The following is a 22,827-nucleotide window of genomic DNA, read 5'->3' as shown; positions in this document are numbered from 1 at the left end:
AAACATCTTCCTCAAACAGCTAAAATATAAGACAAAAACCCAATGGAAAAAAAAACACGGCCACCAGCCCATCATCTCTGTTTACCTTTTATTGTTACACAGTAGTTTACTGGCACCAATGTATCGTGGTTTCCTTTTGCTACATTTACAGATGATCTATCCATCTTCACCTCACAGTAAACAAAAATAAATAAATACAAAATAAAGACGTTTTCTGAAAGAGGTGGCTCTGGGGTCAAAGGAATCAGAAACAGAGGACCAGTTTCGGTCTGATCATTTCAGTGTTCATTCTTTTGTTTTAATGGAAACATCTGTTGTCCCAACAGTATTTTTTTGGCAACTTTGCACTTCAAGAATATCCAGAAAGTGAAGGCCTACAGACTGTCCATGTGATGTATACAAGCACAAACATGGAGTTGTAAAATTAGGCCTTTGTCAGTTTGATGAAGTGGGAGAGAAAAAAGGCAATCAAAGATCTGTGCTCGAGGGACCAATCACTTACTGTGTCTTTAAAACAAGGTCTACATGTTTTGAAAGAGAAAAGACCCCATTCAGCTTCATGCAACACGATCAGATGAGCAAATACAGCACAGGTTGGTCAGAAACTGTTGCTGCTATAGCTGGAACTGACCAGGTGATGGTGTTATATACTTCTACACAGTTCATGGTTCATCCATCAGCATATTGCAGTGTGTGTGTGTGTGTGTGTGTGTGTGTGTGTGTGTGTGTGTTGTGGTGTGTGTGTGTGTGTGTGTGTGTGTGTGTGTGTGTATATGTGTGTGTACACCAGTAGAGGATGCTAGAGTATTGGAGTTGTATCGTCAGTCAAAGTAACAGCATTTTCTCCAAAATGCTAAAATTGATAAAGTGCAGTAGACAATTATTTTTCCTACCATCTAAAAATGCCAACTTCAATAAACTACTAGAAATAACAGTTTATGAACTGTATGTCAAGCAAATCTATCACTGGACACAAATCTAAAATTGTTACTGATTCATTACATCTGAATAATTTTACTATCATGTAATGAATCAAAGATTTATTAGTGTTCCTTGTTTTATTGTCTTTTCATATTTATCATTGTAATATGATAGAAAGGGCAGCCAATGAAATAAAGACTAGATGTTAGTTTAACAGACTGTGAGACTGATTACCGCTTGTGCTTCACTGAGTCTGATTTACTCAAAAAACCATCTGTATGGTCAAGAGTTAAATCAGACTACAAAACATCTCCTAAATATCTCCCTAGTTTCCAAAACTATCATTAAGACAATTGACTTTATGCATAAACCAGCTTCCACATAAAATGCCGTTTTTCCAAGTCGACAGGGAACACTAACACCTTTCAAATCAGTGCACTAGCATGATCAGCGATGCATCAGTACCTACGACTGACGCCTCAGTTTATCAACATGCAGGTCTACAGTAGCTCGTACAAAAATCAGATTATAACAAAAGATAAAGAATAAATTAAATCATTTCTATGTGTATCGTAAACAAATATGCTAACATCTATTTACAAAAAGTATACATTGTAATGAGCTGCCTTTGTGATTTCTTGAAACTCACTATAGCCAACAGACCTGGCTCTAACAGTTAAATGTCTGAGTTATTACTAGTGAGAGAGATGTCGGTGTTCGTCTTGTAGTGTTGCGCAAGAAGGAAATGATTTGTGGCATGCCGTAACGTTACACGTGAGAGGACATGATGATCATAGCTGAGTATAGTGTTATAAAGGAATTGCTAACAAAGCCTCCAGACTGGTAGCCTACTATGGTTTTCTACTTCGCTATTGCTCCAACATGTTAAGAAACATGCTGAAGAACATATACGTCTCTGAGAGCTGAAACAAGCAGCTGTCTGCAAGGGCAGAAACTGCTCGTGTTTCCTCTGTTAATTCTAAAGCAACGTGTTGTCTAAAGACACGACCATATTTAAAGATCAACAGCAGCCTGGTGGTGTGAATCAGCAAATCTAAACAGTCATAAACAGTGACATTTTCCTGACATAACGGTTACCTATCTAACCCTACCTAAGAGTGGACAGTAGTAGTGTGTATTTAAAGCCATTGAGTAAATGACACATATCTCAGTAATCTGAAATCATTTGCTGCTTTGTTTCTCCTCCTCTCTGACCAAATATAACTGAATCTAAATCTTGTTAGTGTTTGAATAGTGAATTCACATTTTGTCTGGGGTAAGCACAATCAAGAAAGGCAATTTCTCATTTAGGCAGCATCCATAAATCTGAAAGAAGAAGTCACGAGAACTGAAGCTGCTTGCTACCCTGAATAAGACCATATTCACACTAATGCAGATAAATCTCAGAAAGGTGTTTGTTTCATGGGTTTTTCATCCACACTGGCATTTTTAGACTGAATTCTGAAACTCTTACACATGCTAAAAAGCAAATACAAGATGTCTTATATTAGGTACACCCAAGCCAATGACCTAAAGCATTTCTGCAGAGCAACTTTCTGCTATTTTAAAATTTTCTGTGGTTTACAAAGCAGCTGTGGGGAAGGAGGTGCACCAGCAAGTCAAGACTCTTAAGACTGATCATGGCGATCTTAGCATTTTTGAATCCTCTTTGTTCCCAGTGTTAGCAAATTGGTCCACATTTGGTGAGCGGCTTTAAAATGTTTGCCAAGTGTAAATAAAATGCCAAAACAGGACAAAATGTGTTTTAGAAATGATCTGCATTACAGTGAATATGGCCTACGACACGTTTCACAGTTCACTTAAATGCTGAAGGAGAGAGGAATGTGGTGAGAAGACAGGACAGGCGGTGTGCTGTGGCTGTAGTGTGTCAGGTTGAATATAACAGCAGTAGTGTAAGAACCAAGATAAGAAGAGGCAGCCACAGTGGGTGAGCTCCTCACTCTGAATGTGGCTTTCAAAAGTCTGGTAGACAGGATAGCAAGGAGTCCTCAAATTAAGAAGAGGATGTGTTTTGGGGGTGGGGAGGTGGGGTAACAAAACTCATGAACAGGTAGTAAAGAGCAGGGACAAAAACATGTGTCCCATGTTGGAAGGAGGGGTGTGAAGGAGAGAGGAAGACAGGCAGAGAATCAAGGGATTCATCTACGGTTGTTCCTCTTTCTTCTTCAGTGATATACGTTTCTTTCTGGCTGCAAGCATTTCGTAGAAGGGATCCACACTGACGGCAGACCTGGACAGATCACAAAGAAACAGTGAGTGAGGTGCGTCATCAGAATATGCAATTAAAAGGTGCATGTACAATCAAAGCAGCAGTTAGGACATTGAAATAGAACGCTACACAGTGTTTCAATATTATTCTCCATTTAACATTGACGTACTTGATGCTGTGGATCCATTCGTCCTTCTCCTCCGGTGTGGGGGCAGAGATTCGGTACACCATGTGGTTCCCCTCCACTACCCTCCCATCAGCTTCTGTCTTGCACGCCTTAATCAGCTGACCGCGGTTGTTGGGGATGTACAACTCAAAGCAGTTCTTTTGGGAGAATGGCGAAGAACCTTAGATGAACAATCATGGTACAACTACTTGACTATTATGTCAATCAGGAATGCAAACTTACTGGTTTCCTCGGATCTTCAACCTCACGGATGCTTAGGTTTTCCAAGGGGATGATACCTCGCGGCTCCTTATCCTGTTAGTGAAATGCACAGACAAAATTCAAAAGGCTTTTATTTTGTGTTTTTATGCGTTTAATCGGGCCCAATATAAATCTGAGAATGTATGAATGAAAATAAATCCAAACAATCTCAGCATTATTCCTGAAAATACTGCCAAATTTGATAAAAAAAAAAAAATAGATTCCTTTTAATCTCAGAAGTATTCTCAAATAACAAAAGAAATAAAATGAATTCAGAACCAATTTGATAAAAACCAGTTAACCAAATAAAACCAACTTATCTTCTTGTTCTTAAACGCAGCACTCATGACTGGCCTTTCAATACACAATGAATAATTTATATTCTTTCACTTTCACTTGTGTCTCTTTTGTTTTTACTGTGCATGAGCAACCAAACCAAGTGCCCCTGTGTGGGCGAAAGCTATGAATCTAAAACTTGAGTTCAGTAACCCAGCTTCCTTGAAGATACACTGTTGCCTTCTGCCTTGAAATGACTTTCCCTGTCACAGCTAAATTTTGAGCTCAAACTAACTATTTTTAAGCATTACAATTTATCACTGAATAATCCAAAAAACTCCAAATTTCACAACAAATCCTAAGAAACGCCAATGCAAATACATACATGTCTGGACACAATAAGCATAAGAAGCTTTTCATCATCCTGTGTACAGAACCTGATGCACCTACATAGATTGATGGTGTCGCAGAGGAGAGGAAACCAACACTTACTGTAGTGTATTCAAAGTAATAAAGGCAATTGTCTGTGAGAATGAACCATCGGCGTTTCCAGGTTTTCACCCGTCCTCCTGAAAAACAACAACACAGTCATGATGATGAGTGAGAGGAGCGTGAAATAAAGTTAAAGGGATACTAGTCTACAGTTTCTACATTCTTACAGCTCACTATGTAGCTACTTTTTTAACTACAACAACTCTGACCGTACATACCTCCTGAGAAAACAAGCAGCGGCAGTAGAGGGTGGAAATCGCAGGGGAGAAGCAGACACAAAAGGGACCAGGGGATTTAGAGGGAGACAAAGGACAGAAAGAGAAAAAGACAGGGGAGAAACACGAGAAGGAGAGGAAGAGAAATTATATTAGTGACACACAGATCACAGGCCCCGCCATGCAAAAGAAAACAATCAGATTTTTAGACTGCCATGGTGCGAGAAGGTGAGTCTCTTGTTCTCCATCTTGCTATGGCAACATTTAAATGCCACAACGCTGTGAGCTGACAATTTAGGTGGAGGCAAAGAGATGGCAAACCTCAGAGACAAGAGGGCAGGTTCATCATAGCACAAAGCCTCAGAAAAGAACAGAGTACAGTGACATACAGATCATGTTTCCTCACTAGATCCTTGAAATATTTGCATCTTTAACATTGACATACAGCATTTGTCAGTACAGGTTAAATTGTACAAGATCTGTATTAAAGCCATTAAACATGTAGGGCAGCAGTAGTCCCCAACAAAACAGAACAGCCTGACTGGCATCATCTCACCAAGTTTAAGAAGCCAGCCCTCTCTGTCCGGGTTGAAGAAGGTGTGTGTCAGGTCATTGCCGTCATCCTCGGGGATCTTGAATGGCTCATTTTTTATGCTTTCGTAGAGATTCTAGAGTAACATTTATGGTAATAAAATAAGCTCAACTTTACTGGGATCATTGAATTGTCATTTGACCATTTGCAAAGAAAAAGAAGAAAGAGTTCATCATACTCTGAGCAGCTCCTCTGGCAGGTCTCCCCCCTCATTGATGCCTCGGTTCATAGAGATGAAGCGATCCACTCCTGGTTTGTCTCTCACGTTGGGGTTATGGAGGCTCGTGTTCAGCATAATGATGGCAAATGACAGCACGTAACATGTGTCTGCAAACAAGAGCGACATGACTACAATTAATACTGTTACAAATTTACCTTAATATCAGACGTATAAAACAAAAAGTCTATATTACACAGGTTAAAATATCATTTTAGTATGATAAACCTACTAAGATACTTTAAAACAATTTATAGGTCACGTGTAGTTTATGACCTCTGGTTGCGCTATGGAGCCGTTTTTCTTTGAGTGGGTCCCGTTTTGTTTATCTCATGCACACGCACACAAAAACCCGCATGTACTCTGGTTATGTGATACACATTCTTGCTAATGGTTTCATAGCAAGTAAACAATGCTAGATTTAAAATACTTCACACATTTGACAGATCTTAAGGACACCCCCAAATACATTGTGGTGAGTAACACTAAATGTAAACATTACTTTTGTTGATTTCTTGATCACAAGAAAACATCACAGGACACCTTAGGAAATAATTAATAAGAACAAAAGCACAAAATGGTTTTACTAAGAAGAGATGTTGAGGATGGGCTGACTCTGTTGGCTTACATTCAGATCATTTCTGGTAAAGGGCTCATTGTTTGTGTGAGATCACAGTCCCTTACTATCACTTTCTGTTAACAGGAATCCAAAGAACTGTCTGTAAAACTTACACTCTTGAAATGAGTGGGTGTCCCTTCCTGTGATGCACTGCAGGAAAAGAGGTTGAATTTGCTATACGGCCTACCCTACCAGAAATGCATTGTGATTGTGTGTTTGTATTTACCGGTGCTCTGGAAAACACCAGGGTTGCAGTGACAGTATCTCTGAGCGAAGGCCTCCATCATTCTATCAATCTTTTGGGCTTCACCAGGCAAACGGAAACTCCACAGGAACTGTCTGCAGAAAACAGGTCACGTTTAGGTCAAGTCTGAGAGAACATATTCTGCAATCAAGGCGGAGATAAACAGTCTCTGCTGCTCTCTTGCATAATTTTTTCCCCCTTAACCTGAAGTGACAATGAGAGTGGGACTTTCCATTGCTGAGAGGGTTTGTTTATCCAAGAATGCCAGGATACTGGTCAAGAGGTTTTGTTCTTAGTTCAAAACAAAAAACATGCCACAGTTGAGGGCTTACCTGAGGGCCTGGACAAGGTTGAGATCAGTGAACTCATGGAGGTCAACAAAAGCCTGAAGAACTTTGATGTTGAAGTCATCCCTACAGTACAGCAACAGAGAGCACAGTTACGATGGCTGACACAGAAGGAGAAAAGGACAGAGGATATTAGCACACACTGCACCTTTCTCCCAGGTAATCTCCTATAGCTGTCTTGTTGAGTCCCTCTCCTTTGTACAAAAACTGAGCGATGTCCTCTGGAGTGTGTCTGAGCAGCTCGTTCTCCACCAGAAACACAATGCCCTGCAGAGAGTGGACATACTCAGTCAGCACACAGGTAACACAGACAGACTACACCTGTACAAGTATTGAGGAGTTTTACCTTTTTTGGGTCCATGTTGAACTTCTTCCTTCCCATTGCCACATGCCTACTTTTCTGTAGAGTTTTACTGCAGAGTGGAAGAAGGTCAAGGTGATAAGAAAGAATGGCTTTTGCTATGATCAACTCACATCTTCTAATCAATAATGATAACAACTCTGGTCAAAAAGACAAATCACACAGGACCACATGGGGAAAAAACCACCACAACATTAAATCCATTTTATCTATTAACACTAGTTTCCAATATCCTTCATTACATCAAGCACAGCAATTTGACGTTGTTATAAATTGTGTGCTAATGTTCAATTTTTCTGACAGTCAAAAGCTGAAGTAGCATTACTCTGAGCAATAAAATGTTAAAAACTATGTGATAAATTAAAAGCAATTACAGGAACAAGATCAAAGCCTTTCAAAACAATCACAATCCTCTCTCGAAACATTATAATGGTAATTAAATAACATTGCTGCACTGACATATTGCTTTGTTATACTGTATTATTTTCGCCTAAATTTAAAAGGACAGAGGGGGTCGTTATAGAACCAGTTGTTGGGTGTAAGCCAAATATGGCATCAATCCGAATGTTTTAGAGAAGCTCATTAAGAAGGCAGGTGTGAATGAAAAGGTGATGTGAATATACAGCAGTTAGCAGTGGAGCCCTGTATACTACAAACAAAAACAAATCATAAAGGCTGTTGAACTGCAGCTTATACGATAAGCACAGAGAGATCACTGTGCCTTGTGCTATGTTGATTATTAATGTTGAAAGCAGTCAGTTCAAGTCGGTGTGAGGACAACATACTCTAAAACAGAAAAATAGGTGCAAAAAACACATTTAAAAAATGCAACTAATTACAGTGAAGAAAGTAATAAAGTGATGATGTACTGGGGTATGGACACAGTCCATCACAGTGGCAATCAAAGCTACAATCCGCCTCATTGCCAACACCAAATCCAATATTGTTTAGAGTAAAGTAGCAGTGTTGCGGTGAATTGTCTTCTTACCTGCCCTCTGTACTGGTCTCCAGTCCCTCCACCTCCAAAATGGCCTCTCTTAATTCCTCTCTGAGCCTCTGGATCTCCTGCAGCAGGACGCCCTTCCTCCTACGGATGTCCTCCAGCTCAGAGCGCTCCTCTGGGCTCAGGTCTACTGGGACTGTAAGGGAAGAGAAGAAGAATGACTCCAATGCTGCTGCAGCACATATGACAAATGGCAACGGTGCCCAAACAACCTAAGGCACAAGTTGTCTTTATTAGAAACATAAAAGCATAACAAATACGACTATTTTAAGAACTACATTGTCACTCAAATTGGGTATGACCAATTCACTCTATCAATATCTTACAATGGAAGGGAGTGGAGGGAGTGGGATAGTAGCAGTAGTAATTGTAGTTTGCAACAAAGGCAGTCAAAGCACAAAGTGACTAAAACTCAGATCCTGAAGTCAACAACCAGGTCAGGGCAACATGGTGCTATGCAGCAGTTTATTGTGGCCATGTTAAGTCAAGGCCCTTTACATACACTGTATTGCCAGTTTAGCAGGTACATCTATCTTAAATGAACGCAGTCTAATTCAACAGCCCTGCGATAGATCCTACCTTCATAAAGGTTGTAACATTCAGTTACGGGTTGAAACTATTAGAAAAGATAAGGTTTAAAAGAAATGTTCATCTATGGTGCTAATATTCGGTATAACCTCACTGACATATATGGGATACACTCAATATTTTCTAAAAATTCTCAGCATCACAAAACAGTTCTACAGCACTGTAAACTACAGATCCAAAATAACCATATAGTTAAATCAACACCTCCCTCCTTCCCTCAAATAATTTCAACTAAAACTGAACACTATAATCTTCATGAAGGCAGCACTGCTGTTGTATTTAACTTCAGTAGTTTTAGTTACGTCAACCTTATAAACTGGTAATTGAGTATATCTTCTGAAAGCTCTTATAGTGAAGTCTATATGCATCATCCAGTCCATAATATAGTTGTCATTTACTAATGCAACAGTCCTGCAATAAATCCTCTCTTCATAAAGGTTATAATGTTCAGTTGTTATTGAAAGAGGTGTTGATTCGATTTTATGGTCATTCAGGAGGATGTAGTTTGTGGTGCTGTCTAACTGTATTGCATCATACATGGGAGTGCTTCTTTAACCCTCATTGATGTAAATGATGTGGACACAATGACAGTATAAAAAATTAACAGCACCACAAACTAGAGCCTTCAAATGATACCTCTCTATTACAGTTTCAACAAAAACCGGACATCAAAACCTTCACACAGGTAGGATTGCAGGGCTGTTGTATTTGCCTGCATTAGTTTTACCTAGGTGTGCTGTGCGAGTGTGTAGTTGTCACATTTTCTCTGTTGATGTATTTTGCACAAGAACGACCGGTTTTATCCAAACCACCCGGGCATGGAGCTTACAGTCGTAGCTTGTGATCAGCAGCACCCAAACCCTCCGGACCAGTGTGTTTACTCTGCAAAACAAACAGCTGCTCTACAACACCACCAACCACGCCCACAGTCTGGATTACCTGTACGGTTTGAGTCATACACCGGCGGCCAACGCACCGATTACAGGAGGTTTCAATCGAATAAGCAATACGCAGTTTTGACAAGCCCTTCTTGTGTAACTTGGAGGTAGACTGGGTGTTAAATGTCCACCGACGTTAGCTCCGAGCACACAGTCAAACAATCAATACTGAGTTTGCACCAAGCTAAGCTAAGGCATATTTGTGGCTTATTTTAACCACAAAATTGTGTTTTACATGTACACCCGCACTTTCGCAAAGCATGTACGGTCAATAGTTTTCGTTTAAATGTTTAACGGAATTATCAGTATGTCACATAAACTGAGCCATTCGAAAATAAAACTAGCCACAGTTAGCTAGCGATAGCCTGTGCAAACAGCTAGTCAGTAAGCACACTTACTGTAGTCCAGGTCATCCATTTTTGGCGCTTTACTTTTAGGCATAAATATTTCAGAGTCGACTGTCATTCAATATCAGAAAATTAGGGATATATCTGTAAATATATCCTCAAAACTAAAGGGAAAAATAGACAGACCCCTGGTGTCGAAACGTTGGGCCGGAGACAAAGAAGGTGGCGACACCGGAAATGGTGTCTGACTTTCGAGTAGTCTACTTCCGGTCAGTGGTTTTTCAAAATACAATCCGTTGTAATTGGTAATGCAAAAAAGAAGTTTAAATTGGAGTAATAGTAGTATATGACCTAACAAGTGACAGGTTAGTGCTTTTTAATTTATGTATTCCACATTTACTAGGCCCTATGCTGTTCACCTTACTCAAAGGTAGAGGGGTACCTGTTTTTCATAAATATTTTATAAACAGTAAACTTTTACAGTTTGTTATAAATACAGAAGGTAGTTGCACACCTCTCTTAAGGGACACTAAGAGGACATTATCACAGAGAAGTACAAATGTTATTTGTTTCAAAATAAGAGCTTGTCATCTTCATGTAAAAAAGGACAGTAATTTACAAGGCAAGAGATAGCGAAATTGTTTCAGTGAGGAGGTACGGACCCAAAGGAAGAATACAGTGCAATAATGAAACTTTGTTTTTTTTTGTTTTTTTAATTTTTTACCTCCTTTGTTAATATACTGTGATTGACTGGAGTGGACATAAACTATGTTTTAATCAATGGGTAGTAGTTTAAACAATGCCATTAGATATCAAAAGAATGGTATAACTTCTCTTCCTTGATATCACTTGAAAACTTCTGATCATGTTCTAGATGAAATGACACATTGGTGTGACAAAAGACAAAAGTACAGTAGATTTGCTCAAGACAAACTTATCAAGTTACATTTATTCAAAACCATATATAACTATTAACTGTACATTTTATATGTATATATTTTCATTGTTTTAGTAATAATTACAATTTCATTACAGGCAGTCCACTACAGACATCTTAATGGCATTATCAACTGAGGCGTCATACCTCGACATTGTCATATCAAATTGGTCTATAACACCATGGTCTGAGCTATGGCTATAGACGACAAAGTGTTTAGAAAGGTAAACTGCAACAACTAGTCTCTTAAACATAGAGAGTAAACCTTTTGGCAAAATTCCATTTAAAGTGTACATAATTTTTTCTATTTGGTAATGTTACACGCCTAGACTCAAGATGTTGTATTCACATTCTGTAGCTGTGTAAGCACAGTGTAATTATGGTAGACTAGCTGCATTGTGCATTCAAAGGAAAAAGAAAGAAGAAAAATAACAGCCTGGTGAGCAAAGAGTTTTACTCCATTTTTCTGCAGTCAGGTTTGAACAGTTCATGATCAACAGCCAGAATTTACAGGCTTATTATACAAAGGCATTGATTTGTCCAGGCATGACCAAGACATACAGTATGTTGATGATGACCCAAGCAATCAGCACATGATCTTACTGATTGATACACTGCACATTCTAATGATTTATCCTTAGTCCAGACCGAGTATTATCAACAGGTTTTATTATAACATAATTCATTTCAAAAACTTCTAAAGGGCTCCAAGATCTGCTGTTTTATTTCACTTAGGAGGACATCATAATTTGGAAGTATTAAAAGTGGCATCCAAGAATTCTGACACCACAAATGGGTAAGTGGTCTCAGACTTTTGGATCCCATTGTATGTTCTCAAGATATTTAAAACCCAATCTATTACTTACATAAACAGATTGGCTCTATTGCTGGCTGATTTCTCACAGTGCAAATTGTTCTTCCTCCTCCTTCCTTGATCAACAGTCTGATCCGACAACACAGAGCTGCTGGATTTTAGTGTTGCTTCCTTGTTTGTCTCTGCAGCATGATTTTAGTTTCTAAATGATTTTGTAATCAGTCAGTCCTACCTTTCAAAACTACATGTCTTCAAATTGAAACAAATAATCAGTTTCAGGCTAGGAATGTAACATGATCCATTTATTATGATATCTGGACTAGGCTAATCATACTAGTGCATCCATTTTGTAGAACAAAACATTGTATCTGATTTTGCATTACTCTTTAGATGCATCTAAAAGTTACTGTGCATTCTAGTGTTGTGATTTTCTGTGCTGCTCCAACTCCAGTTGTGCAAAATAACTGCACCCCTTACTACTTAAGAGAGGCACGTAATGTCCTCTAATTACACTTCCAAGGATGACTACTATAGTGATATATTGTAGACATAAAATAGTGAGGAGGGCTAATGGTTGTAATTCTGAAAGATTTCTTGGACATGAACAGTCTAAAACCACTGACAAAGAAGCTTGCTTTGTTAAGACATTTTTATCAATGTGTTGCAAAGTCTGATATCACTGACATCATCATCGTGCATCCACTGGCTAAGAAAAACAGGCAGATTATGTAAAAATGTCAGTAATGGTCACCGTTCAACGGTTCCATTGCTCCTATTCAGGTAATGACCCTGAAAAGCTTTGATCTTGCGGCTCTACATCAACTCACTTGCATGAACAACATGGTCATTAAAGTGTACTTTTATCCACATTTTCTTAGCTGATGCTTAAAGCAGTTGAGTAGCGTTCTCAAACATCATGTTAGGTAGATGGGTCTACCAGTATGTCTAAGAACATAAGCATAGCTTTGTTTTTAGGTAAAGGACGGAAACTCTCATAGGTGAATAGAGATTAAGAAGTTTAGCTTTTTTATATCAGTAGGAAAAGGGCAAAGATAGAACTGTACTGTCAAGTGTCAGATAAGGCATTCCTTTCAGGGACAGAAGTTTTAATACTCATATACTAAACATTTGGACATTGGGGGTGGGGTTGAAGATGGAGGGTTAGGGACAATTTTTATGGGGAGTTAGACCAAGTGAATCTCATGTATTTTCATAGCTTTCCATATTTAAGAACTTTCTCTGAATTTAATCAGATTCCTCTCCATCTCACTGTAAGGCAAAAATCAGGTAGTGCTTCTCTGCATGCATACCACTATGTATACATCCAACACATGCACTATCTGCACAAAAAAAATCCCATAAACATTCGATTGTTCTTCCCTCTTATCCCAGTCTGTGCAGTTTTCATGCTTCTCAGGGTACGCTGAGTATAATCCAACAGCTGTGCAATGAGGTGCATTTTCATCCATTTTCAAATTTGCTATTAATCCCTGCAGTCATGCTCCAATGATGCATGGCTCGGTGGGTTATCCCTTTCATTAAACCCCAGAAAAGCAGTTTCTGCAATCTAGGCTATTTTAAGTCTCTTAGAGACCCCCCCCCCCAGAGTATAGATGGCAACAGAGATTACATAATTCAGTAGAGTGCTGTATCTGTCAATCTGCTCAACCAATCCCTGATTAGAATCTGGTAATCTTCACCCCAGAGTCGCCTACAATGAGTCGGGCCATGGAAGGGTGAACCTGTGAAATATTGAGAGATCAGGAAAAAAAATTACTTCGACAAGTCTCAGAGTAACTAATTAACACAATCTCACATAATTAATACTGTAGAGACACACAGTATATCTGCTAAAGAGAAAACACACCTCCATACTAGTTGGGGGAAAAAATCACATGTTGTTGCTAACCATGGTAATGATTAATAATTAATTAATCACCAAAAGCTTATAAAAAACAAATACCTGCTTTTCTGCCAATTGTTAATCATCATTGAAACAAAATTCAAAACATTTAACATTTGGAGGACATAAATTAGATGATCCCCTACATGCAGCCTCTATATAGTAGCAGGATATATGGTAAAATGACCTTCCCATATATTCACTTTCTTTGTGCTTACTTAGATTTAGTTAACAGTGACTGATTTTGATTGACAGCAATATAAATACTATTACTGGCTCAGCCCTACATAGCATATTACAATTACATGAGAATGTACTTTACGTATGGGTACATCTAGAGAAAAATAGAAACCCCTAACTTAAGCAAAGTAAGTGTCATACCCCATTCAATCACCTACAGTTCCAACACACAGATTACACCACTTCCGTACCATGCACCATTTTTACTCTTTCTGACCTGCGCTTGAAGCGGCCCATAGGGCACCAATTCTCCATCCACAGTGAGGGTTCCTCGTGTAGACAGAGGCTGCAGCCTGAAGGCCCTGCAGGTAACATGGCTCACGTACGGCGAGCTGACGGAGTGGTGGGTTCCTCTTTCCATGGCAAAGAATAATCTCAGTAGAGTGGCTCTGGAGATCCCTGCCCGCACAAAGGTCAGGTGGATCAGCCCATCATCAAACCTGGCCTGGGGTGCAGCATGGAGGTCAGCCCCAAGATGGGTCTGATAAAGGGCCAGGACCAGGACAAAGTCCCCTTCAATGGTGACCCAGTCTCTGGTGGGAAGAGGTTGGTCAAGGGGGGGTAACAAGTCATCTCTAGGGAGATTTAAAGGCAGTGAGACGAAAGGACGGTTCCTAAGGGGTCCTGCTGGCTCGGCAATGTCAAAGTTAAAAGATGAGGACGGTGTGCGTAGAGAGGGTGAGGGCGAGGTGGAGTTAGGGGTGTTAGGACGGGGGGCGAGGTAGGATGAGGAGTGTGGGGAGGCACAAGATGGAGAAGAGGGTGGTGTGGGAGAAAGAGACAGGGAGAGGGAGGGGAGTTTAGGGGGGAGGGAGTTTGAGTGGGAGTGCTGAAGGAGGGAAAGGGGCCTCGGCCTGGAGGCGTTCTGGTTTTGGTCCAGTGTCTTGGGCTTGTAAGAGAAGGGAGAATGACGAAAGGGAGAGGAAATGGTGAGAGATCGCTCCCGAGCAACATCCATTGGGTAGGGTTCTTTCTGGTAGTAGGTTCCATTCAGATCCATGTCCTCTACCCCATATGAAGTGCCAGAATCTGCATCTTCCTGCTGACTGAGGGACTGGTTGAAGAGAGCGTTAGCTATCTGGCTTGAAGGGGCAGAATTTTTTCTCAGTTTCTGTCTGGCCTCCTGTACGCTGTCTTGGTAAGTGAAACAGCCCTCTGGCTCTTCATCTGCCTCTCGCCCCATGTCGACCCCATAGCTCTCTCCCAGCTCTCTTGCACGCAAGACTCCCTCCCCCTCTACAGAGCCGCCACTGCCTTCCCCATCCTTTCCCCTATCCTCTTCCTCCATCTCAGTGGAGTCTTGCTCTGCTCTTCCCTCATCTTCCCTTTCATCTTTGATCTCGGCCAACCTTTCTTCCCTTCCCATATTGCATTCATCCCTTTCATTTGATTCTGAACTTGTCCCTGATCTCTCAGAACATGTTCCTGACCTCTCCTCTTCAGGTTCCATCTCCACCTCTCCCTCCCTCTCTCTGTCCTCTGCCAAGCTGCTGGCCCTCACCACACCAGTTCCTCCTCCCCTGGCCCTCTCCCTTCTCCTCTCCCTTTCTCTCTGCCTGTCTTCTTTTTCCCTCTCTCCCTCACCCTTACGCAGGCTCCTCTGTTCGCTGATGCCCATGTCAGAGCAGGTGCGATGGATGGGCGTTCGGCAGAAGCCTTCAAGGCCTTCTGTGATACTGCGGGAGAGAGGTCTCCTTGGCGGGGGAGGTGTGGCATCTGGTGATGTGGAGACAATAGAGGGTGGCAGGTACGAAAGACGACCCTTGTAAGATCGAAGAGAAGCTATGCGCACCAGGGTGCCCAGGGTGAAGCGGGCTGAGCCCAGGCCACGATACCTGTAATAAGGAAAGATATCATGTAAAGTTATTTGTAAAGCTTTTGTCGTGAAACTAAGTAATATCACATAATTATAATATAATAAACAGGAAAATTAGAGTTATGCTTAGATGAACAAAGCCAACAGTGGATATTCTTGGCATATAAGCAATCACACACCTCTCACTCTCTATGTCCACATCGGACACAAAGCCCCATGCAACAGAGAGGAAAGAAAACAGTCTCCTTGGTGCTGCAGTGCGACTGTTGTTGGAGGAAGGAGGACTTGTTGTCACAGAGACCAGGTCCATGGGTCGGACTCCGCCTCGACAGAGCAAAAAGCAGCAGTTCAAAAGAAGGGGCTCCCGAAGGCACATGTCATACCTGAGAAAATGACAACACCTCTTATCAGGAAAGATAAAGACAGAACTGTACAAACATCAGGGTCCTTCCACTATTGAGAGATACATTATCAAGGTCTAGATAATCAAGTGATGACAAAAACATGATTGTGCTCTTTTGTTTAAAGAAAAGTCATATTAAGTTGTGAGTTTAGGACAAGGTTCATTTGATTTTGTGTAATTGAAATTGAATAAATCCACCGTTTAACTTGACAGCAGAGATTATTAACAAACATTATCTAAGATGACAACATCACAGTTTTTTTCTAGTTACATACTTTTGAGTTGTGATATAAGAACTTTGGTTGAAATAGACACAATTCTCACCTTTACAAGCATGAATGATTATGAGATACATGCTTACCCTGCATGGTGGTTGACGGAGCCAGCCAGTGCATTCCCGGAGCCACAGGGCAGAATGCCGACAGGTATTTTTATTGCTTGTTCCCAGTCAGGTCGCTCCATCAGCCCATTAATGACCTAAAAGAAAACAACAAAGAAAATAAGTAAATCATGTGGACACAATTTACAGCTGTATGTGAATGTGATATAAAAACACACAATAAATACATTCACTGTTAGCATTACACACCTCATGCAGCAGGCCATCTCCAGAAACAATGATGATGCCATCCCACTCTGGGAGCGAGATCTCTCTGATAAGCTCCCGCGCATGGTTCTGACGCTCTGAGACGGATAGCAAAAAATCCAAATAAGTTAAACACCTGTTACATATGTACATTTTATGCAAATGTATCTACCTCCTGAGGCTGTCTTTGGCTTTTGTGTTACCTGTCTGTATGAGGTTGTAACTGATGTTGGCCTCTCTGATCATTGGCAGGATGTGCGTTTGACACCACTGCATTGCCTGGCCTCTCCCACTGAAGGGATTGACCAATAACAGTAGTCGCCTGGGACGAGGTAGCAGACTTCTTGAAAATTCTGTATGAAAAAAGACAGTAGGGCAAGAGTAAGTTAAAACTCAGACAGTTTTTGTCCAGAACAAAGAAAGGAACTAGAGGTTCACTGCATTCTCAAAGCCAGCCAACTGGGACGTAAGCTAAGCTGTCATTGCACTGTGTTGCCCAACCCTGGACTTAGAGTGCATTCAACCATTTGAGCCTCTTCTATTTCACCTCACAGGATCTACTTCACACTGCACAATGCTGTCGCTCGAGAGAACATCTATTAATCATTTAAATTCAGATACATGGTGAAGGAAACATGAAGCATTCATTACATAGGAATTAAATAAACAAGTTGGTAAAAACAAAACAGCTGTGTGCAGAGGTAAATCATTTATTATATATTCAACTGGTGTGCAGAAGCAATAACAAGACACTTTACTCCTCTTCTCTACTGTATTATCAGCCCAGGTGTGGAGTTTAGAATAAATAAAAAGCATCTATAGTTAGCTCTAAAGTCTAAGTTTTGGTATAATATAGTTGGATATCAGCGCAGGGAGGGAAATGATATAACACACTCAGATAATCCTGGATTACGCAACAAACTACACTAACGCAAATCAACACAAAACCCAACTAGCCACATCTGTAACGTAAGTATAAAAATTCACAGAATCAAGACATAGTGATTCAGAAACGGTAAGAGAAATGAAACAGAGAAATGATGAAGTCTGGAGGTTATGTGGGAAAAGGAAGTGGAAGAAAAACAAAGGGTCAGACAGAAGGCTGGTAAAGCTGAAGAAAGTAGGGTAAACTGAAGTCTGGTGAAGCAGGAACAATCGAGAGACAAACAGAGGATTGGGGAAAATTAAGGTTAAGGACACACATGAAAGAGAGATTAAAGAGAATTAAGTGTTAAAGATATAAGAGGAGACAGGAAAAGATGGGAGATGCTGCTTAAGTGGATGATGCATAGGCAACAGAGAGAAAAGCATACACACACACATAAAGTGAAAGTAAACATTGAGGAGAGCCTTTCTATCTGTTTGATTTTTGAGGCTGGGGGATACAGCGCATGGCAAGGAGTGGCAAGCTGCAGAGGCCCCACCCTCTCTGTCTCTACATTTGACAGTGAATGATACAGACCATATGTGCTGGACAGATAAGGGCAAAGAAAGAAAGGTAAAAGACATTAGATAAATAAACTGAAGAAAAAGATGTCGTCATGTGAAACAAAGCAAAAAAAAAAAAAATCCAAACTAAGTACTCTGCATAATAAATCTCACAGCCTCTTATGGTGTATTAGTGTTAATCCCCCATTGTTTTTTGTGAGATAAACGCTAAAATGCTCAATTACTCTTGGTACTATGTGTGCCCTCAATGACCAAATGTGTGTACTGTACATACAGAAGGGTCTGTGACATTAAGCTATACTTAGAAAGCATTTACAAACGACGCATAAATCAAGGAGGCATGAGGCAACATTGTGTGGTTTCTTGTAGAAAACAACAGGAATTCAAGACTTGACTCAAAGACAAACATTAAGGTCAGCCAAAACAAATGTTATAAACAGTCTTATCTACGGTAAATTATGAGTACTGCTCTTTTAATACAGCTATTCACTAAAACGCTACACTGTACACTCAATGTGCAAGGTTCCTGAATAAAACCTCAGGGGTTTACAGTTTTTGCTAATTTGACAAAAATCCTTAATGGCAACAAGTTGTTCACTAGAGCTGGATCTCTTAGTCGAATAATCGATCTAAAGACAATTAATCAACAACTATTTTGATTATTAATCTTTGAAGTAATTGTCAAGAAAAAATTCCACATGGATTCAAGCTTTCACTGATACATCAACAACATATAATATTATCAATAAAACAAGACATTTGATGAAATTAGCTTAGGCTTTTGGAAATTGTGATGGTATTTTCACGGTAGTTGCCTGAAATATCAGCAAATGCATTAAATCTAAAAACACAGTCTACTGTAAGGTAGAATACACAAAATGTGTACTTAATGGGCAAATAAAATCGCCAGTATGGTCCTGTAACAATTAAAAACCATCACACATCACCCAAACTAGGGAAGCAAGCTTGTAAAGAGACACACACTCACCTGTGTCAGCAGTGACGGTCACATCTCTGAGTAGACACTGCACAGCAGCCGACCACCTCTCAGCTTCAGGCCTGCTTTCTGCCAGGTAGGCCCTCACCTGCCTGCGCCGGGACACCCCTTTCCGCCGTTTGCCTGGCGGGTACCAGTACAGCACCAGGAGAGGTGGCGCAGGGGCACGAGGGCAGCTACACCCCACTAGCTCTGATAAAGGCAGCAGGAGACGGGCTTCCTTCCCCGGCCGTGGTGACAAGCGCTGGATATGTATGTGCGTGTGGGTGAGGGTCAAGGCATAGTTGGAGGCCGGAGCCGGAGTGGGAGAGGCAGCAGGGGAGAGTCCACCAGGACCACCAGGGCTGTTGGGGCAGCTGTTATTGTTGCTGTTACTGCCTGATCCCCAGCTTGCAAACTGGCCATGAAGGAGGGCTTCTGCTGGAGAAGGTGAAGAAGGTTCTGGAGATCGCATCCTCACTACTGAAGTGGGAAAGGTTTATCAGGAAATATTAAGTCTAACAAGTTTTAGGGTAGTATCTTCTACAGTTAGAGGTTTGAAGAGTGAAATTTGGCAGCTCTTCAAGATTTGCAGGGAAAATCAAAGTGTATCTGAATGTCAATCTGAGAACTTTATCCCTGAAATCTCCTCAAAATCATTCTACCTCTTCAGTGCTTGAATTCAAAAAAACAATGTCACAAAAAACTGCTTTGAGTTTCTGTTCCCGTCTGTCCATTTCAGAAGTATATCTTCATTTAAAAAGAAAAATAACTTTTTCCAGTTCAAAGGTTCCTCTGTTTAGCGTATTTATCCAGTGAAGATGGGAAATGCTTAAGATCGGTCTTAGTCTGTCACAGTTAGAAAGTGCCCACCACAGTCTGATCTTTAAAGCTGTCAGCTTCCACAGCTTACTGCCAGTTCAAAAGTGTACTTCAACATATTCAAAAACAACAGGACTTAAAAATGTAAATTCCCACTACAAGATCAGTCATTTAAACAAAAGTGTTCTTCACAAAGATTGCATAAGTAAAAAAATAAGTTTATATTACAACTTAAAGCCACCCATTGTGATAACAATAAAAGGCAGCTGAGCAGCTACTCAACATTAAAAATAAATCTTTAAATAATTACACAAAAGAAGAAAACTAGTTGCATTGAAAAACTGATACATAAGTATGAATAAGACAAACAAACACACCTTGTTTAGACAACGAGGCTACAACAATTAAATTAAATTAATGCACAAATATAGAATTGTGTAAAGTATGTTGCATGGTAAGTGCTGGCCGAAATGTAATTAATGCCATTAAAATATGATAAGTTAGGTTTTTTCAAGACCTTTGATACCTCTATTGCTATCTTTAATCTCAGTGATATATCGGAGGCAGACAAGAGGAGTGACTAGGCCAGTCCTCTAGACAGTAGTGTGATACATTGAAGTTTGTTCCAAGCAAATAGCTCCTGCCTTACTTCATTATCTGTTCTGCACAAGAGGGGGGTGAACACAAGGTAAGACAGGTGGAGACTAGACAACAAAAAAACAAAAACAGAAACAAAACAAAAGACAAACAAGGAGACAGTTCAAGGTGGGTCCTTGGTTTATGTCATGGTAATATCCTTGTGTCAAGCCTCACGTTCCCTCCCAAAGATCTCTGTTCCTGTATGAGGACAATGGAGGAAAACAGTCAAATTGTAAAAATGTAAAAAAAAAAAAAAAAAAAAAAAAAAAAAAAAAAAAAAAAACAATAGCCAAACTTAAGTGACAGTGATCCATCCACCTACAGGTATTCTAGAGCAGATGGAGAAGAGCTTCTGATTAACCTGGATTTCACTGTGCAAAGGTGTATCACATTTTCACAATTTGAGTACAACAAGCATAGAGAGTTATATGATAAGAGGAAGAGATACCAGTTACAGGGTGAAGCAACGCAAGATACATCATGCCCCTTGACCTTAGGTGCGTCTTTGCTGAAACCCATAATGACTCAGAGTCACACATCCTCAACCACCATGCTGAGACACAACATTATTTTGGATGAAAGGTTGCACGAGAAGGCGACAACGGGTTGGTATTCTTATATTGAGGGCTATTGTCGAAGAGGATTTGGGGACACAGTGTTTCTTTCACAATTTGAATCTAGGATTGAGATTTTGCAAGTTGCTGACCTGAATGGTACTGGATTTTAGAGGTTTGCAATGCGCATTAACTTGTAACAATCTTACTTAATGTTTTTCCCAAGAATTAAGATAATAATGGAGCCTGATTGAAATATAATGATCACAGAAACATAGTGTCTGTTAAAACAAGTTTGGGACTCATTTCACAAACAACTCCACATAACTTGTAAAATAGCTTTGACTGGTTTTATGATTTCTGAAAAGGTATATAAATATATATTAATCACAATAAAGTGGCATTTATTATTTACATATCATTTTAATGCTTATAGATGAGAGGTTACAGTCATGTCAAAGCTCCAAGTCAGCAGGACTTTAATGCGTCAAAGTACAACCACTGGACTATCACCGTGGGACTTCGGTATACCCTAAATTAATAAACTGCTCACATCTTTCTTTCAAGTTTTATTACAGCCAGGAAACATTAGGCAAGACAAAATCAATACTTGGCTGATGTCCTGCCCTGATAAAAACACACAAAAAGGACCTCACTGATGCCCATTGTTGCACCTTACGTCCTTGAAATGCAGGGCGGGGACACCCAGAAATAATAATATCACCAGGCTAATTTTGTCTCCCACACAATGAGGCTGCTGTTGACAGACATTGGGGTATTTTGGACAAGTTTCTGTTAGCTTATACTTTGAACTGAAGAGCACGGTTACGCACTTAACAGTGGTGTTAAGAGCTCATCTCATAATAACCCTGGTGATCTAAAGTAAAGCTTTGGCCGATGAACTTTAACCTAACGTTAGCTAGCAGGTTGACAGGCTGTGAGCCAGCTAACTTACTTAGCTGTACTTTTAACAGTTACAGTACAGCTGAAAAAATATTTTCATAGACGTTGCAGCATTTTAAGTTATTATCAAGAAGCAGAAAGAGTGTAAAGTTGTTGGGAAATGACTGTATTTGACGCTAAATCAAGGCGATAGCAAACGCTAGCTAATGTTATGAATACTTTAAAGTGCTGCCTGACACAGCGGTGGCAGTTAGCAGGGGCTAGCAGATAGCTAGTTAACGTATAGTTAGCAAGTTCAAGCCAACTTATTGACTATGAAAAGGTTACTACCTTGAAAAACACTTCACCGCACCATGGGTACACTGAAAAGCTCTTGGACATTTGCATGTTCCCTTTCTTGTTTGGTTTAACGAGGTACCCAAGTTAGCGCAGATAACGTTACATGGCAACGTTAGCTAACGGGCGATATGATGATTCTATATCAAGCAGAGTAACGAAAAACGCCACGTTTTTTAGAATTATATTTATGCCAATACGTGATTAGAAAGAGCCACGTTGTTGACATTAAAACGAAGCAAAAGAGTCCACAATTACCTCATCTTGTCCCCCCTCTCACGACGACAGATAGTCGCTGGTTGTGAAAACTGTGTCTCGGTGCAGGAAGTGTCTGGAGACGCAGAAGCAGCAGCTTTGAGCGGCGGAGAGGAAATCCAATGGCGATAAGGAAAACACTGCAACACCCACCGACATTCTCCAATCATTGATAGACCTCCACTTCCTGGCCGAGTCATGTTTTTTTCCAGGCCAACTCATGTCAATTCCGACCAAAGGATTTGTGAAGTCACCTTTACGTTAGACCCTCAGTAGGGTCTGTACAAGTGGGGGAAAAAAAGCTGTAAATGAATTTGTTTTGGTCATATCCCGTTGGTCTCCTCTGATGTGTCAGCTATTCAATAAAACACAAAAGA

At 40.3% G+C, this 22,827-nt stretch overlaps 2 protein-coding genes across 2 annotated transcripts; both read right to left on the bottom strand.

The window, feature by feature from the left end:
* Window positions 1-74: 74 nt before the first annotated feature.
* cyth2 (cytohesin 2) lies at window positions 75-10,011 on the bottom strand. Its single transcript, XM_022756516.1, has 12 exons — window positions 9,869-10,011; window positions 7,930-8,080; window positions 6,927-6,993; window positions 6,729-6,847; window positions 6,566-6,646; window positions 6,216-6,328; window positions 5,332-5,480; window positions 5,118-5,229; window positions 4,347-4,423; window positions 3,561-3,632; window positions 3,321-3,475; window positions 75-3,172 (listed from the first exon to the last, which is right to left on the bottom strand). Exons 1-12 carry the CDS (start codon window positions 9,933-9,935, stop codon window positions 3,085-3,087), a joined length of 1,251 nt encoding a protein of 416 aa, XP_022612237.1. The 5' UTR covers window positions 9,936-10,011; the 3' UTR covers window positions 75-3,084.
* Window positions 10,012-10,546: 535 nt separating this feature from the next.
* sphk2 (sphingosine kinase 2) lies at window positions 10,547-22,539 on the bottom strand. Its single transcript, XM_022756491.1, has 8 exons — window positions 22,454-22,539; window positions 18,954-20,600; window positions 16,720-16,869; window positions 16,520-16,614; window positions 16,292-16,407; window positions 15,707-15,910; window positions 13,929-15,546; window positions 10,547-13,310 (listed from the first exon to the last, which is right to left on the bottom strand). The coding sequence occupies exons 2-8, from the start codon at window positions 19,414-19,416 to the stop codon at window positions 13,248-13,250; spliced, it is 2,709 nt and encodes a 902-aa protein (XP_022612212.1). The 5' UTR covers window positions 19,417-20,600; window positions 22,454-22,539; the 3' UTR covers window positions 10,547-13,247.
* Between the last annotated feature and the right edge of the window lie 288 nt (window positions 22,540-22,827).

Source organism: Seriola dumerili, unplaced genomic scaffold, assembly GCF_002260705.1.
Source record: "Seriola dumerili isolate Sdu_G_001 unplaced genomic scaffold, Sdu_1.0 BDQW01000258.1, whole genome shotgun sequence".
Classification (NCBI taxonomy): Eukaryota; Metazoa; Chordata; class Actinopteri; order Carangiformes; family Carangidae; genus Seriola; species Seriola dumerili.
Note: the sequence above shows the minus strand (reverse complement) of the source record. Positions and strands in the feature narration are given on the sequence as shown.

Excerpts from the sequence above, each read along its gene's own strand:
- cyth2 (XM_022756516.1), bottom strand. The coding sequence starts at position 9,935 with ATGACAGTCGACTCTGAAATATTTATGCCTAAAAGTAAAGCGCCAAAA. Across the intron at positions 8,081-9,868 it reads AATGGATGACCTGGACTACA|TCCCAGTAGACCTGAGCCCA; the intron begins GTAAGTGTGCTT and ends CTTCCCTTACAG. Across the intron at positions 3,173-3,320 it reads GAATGGATCCACAGCATCAA|GTCTGCCGTCAGTGTGGATC; the intron begins GTACGTCAATGT and ends TGATCTGTCCAG.
- sphk2 (XM_022756491.1), bottom strand. The coding sequence starts at position 19,416 with ATGCGATCTCCAGAACCTTCTTCACCTTCTCCAGCAGAAGCCCTCCTT. Across the intron at positions 16,870-18,953 it reads GACCGTCACTGCTGACACAG|AATTTTCAAGAAGTCTGCTA; the intron begins GTGAGTGTGTGT and ends TTTTTCATACAG. Across the intron at positions 16,615-16,719 it reads TTACAACCTCATACAGACAG|AGCGTCAGAACCATGCGCGG; the intron begins GTAACACAAAAG and ends TATCCGTCTCAG.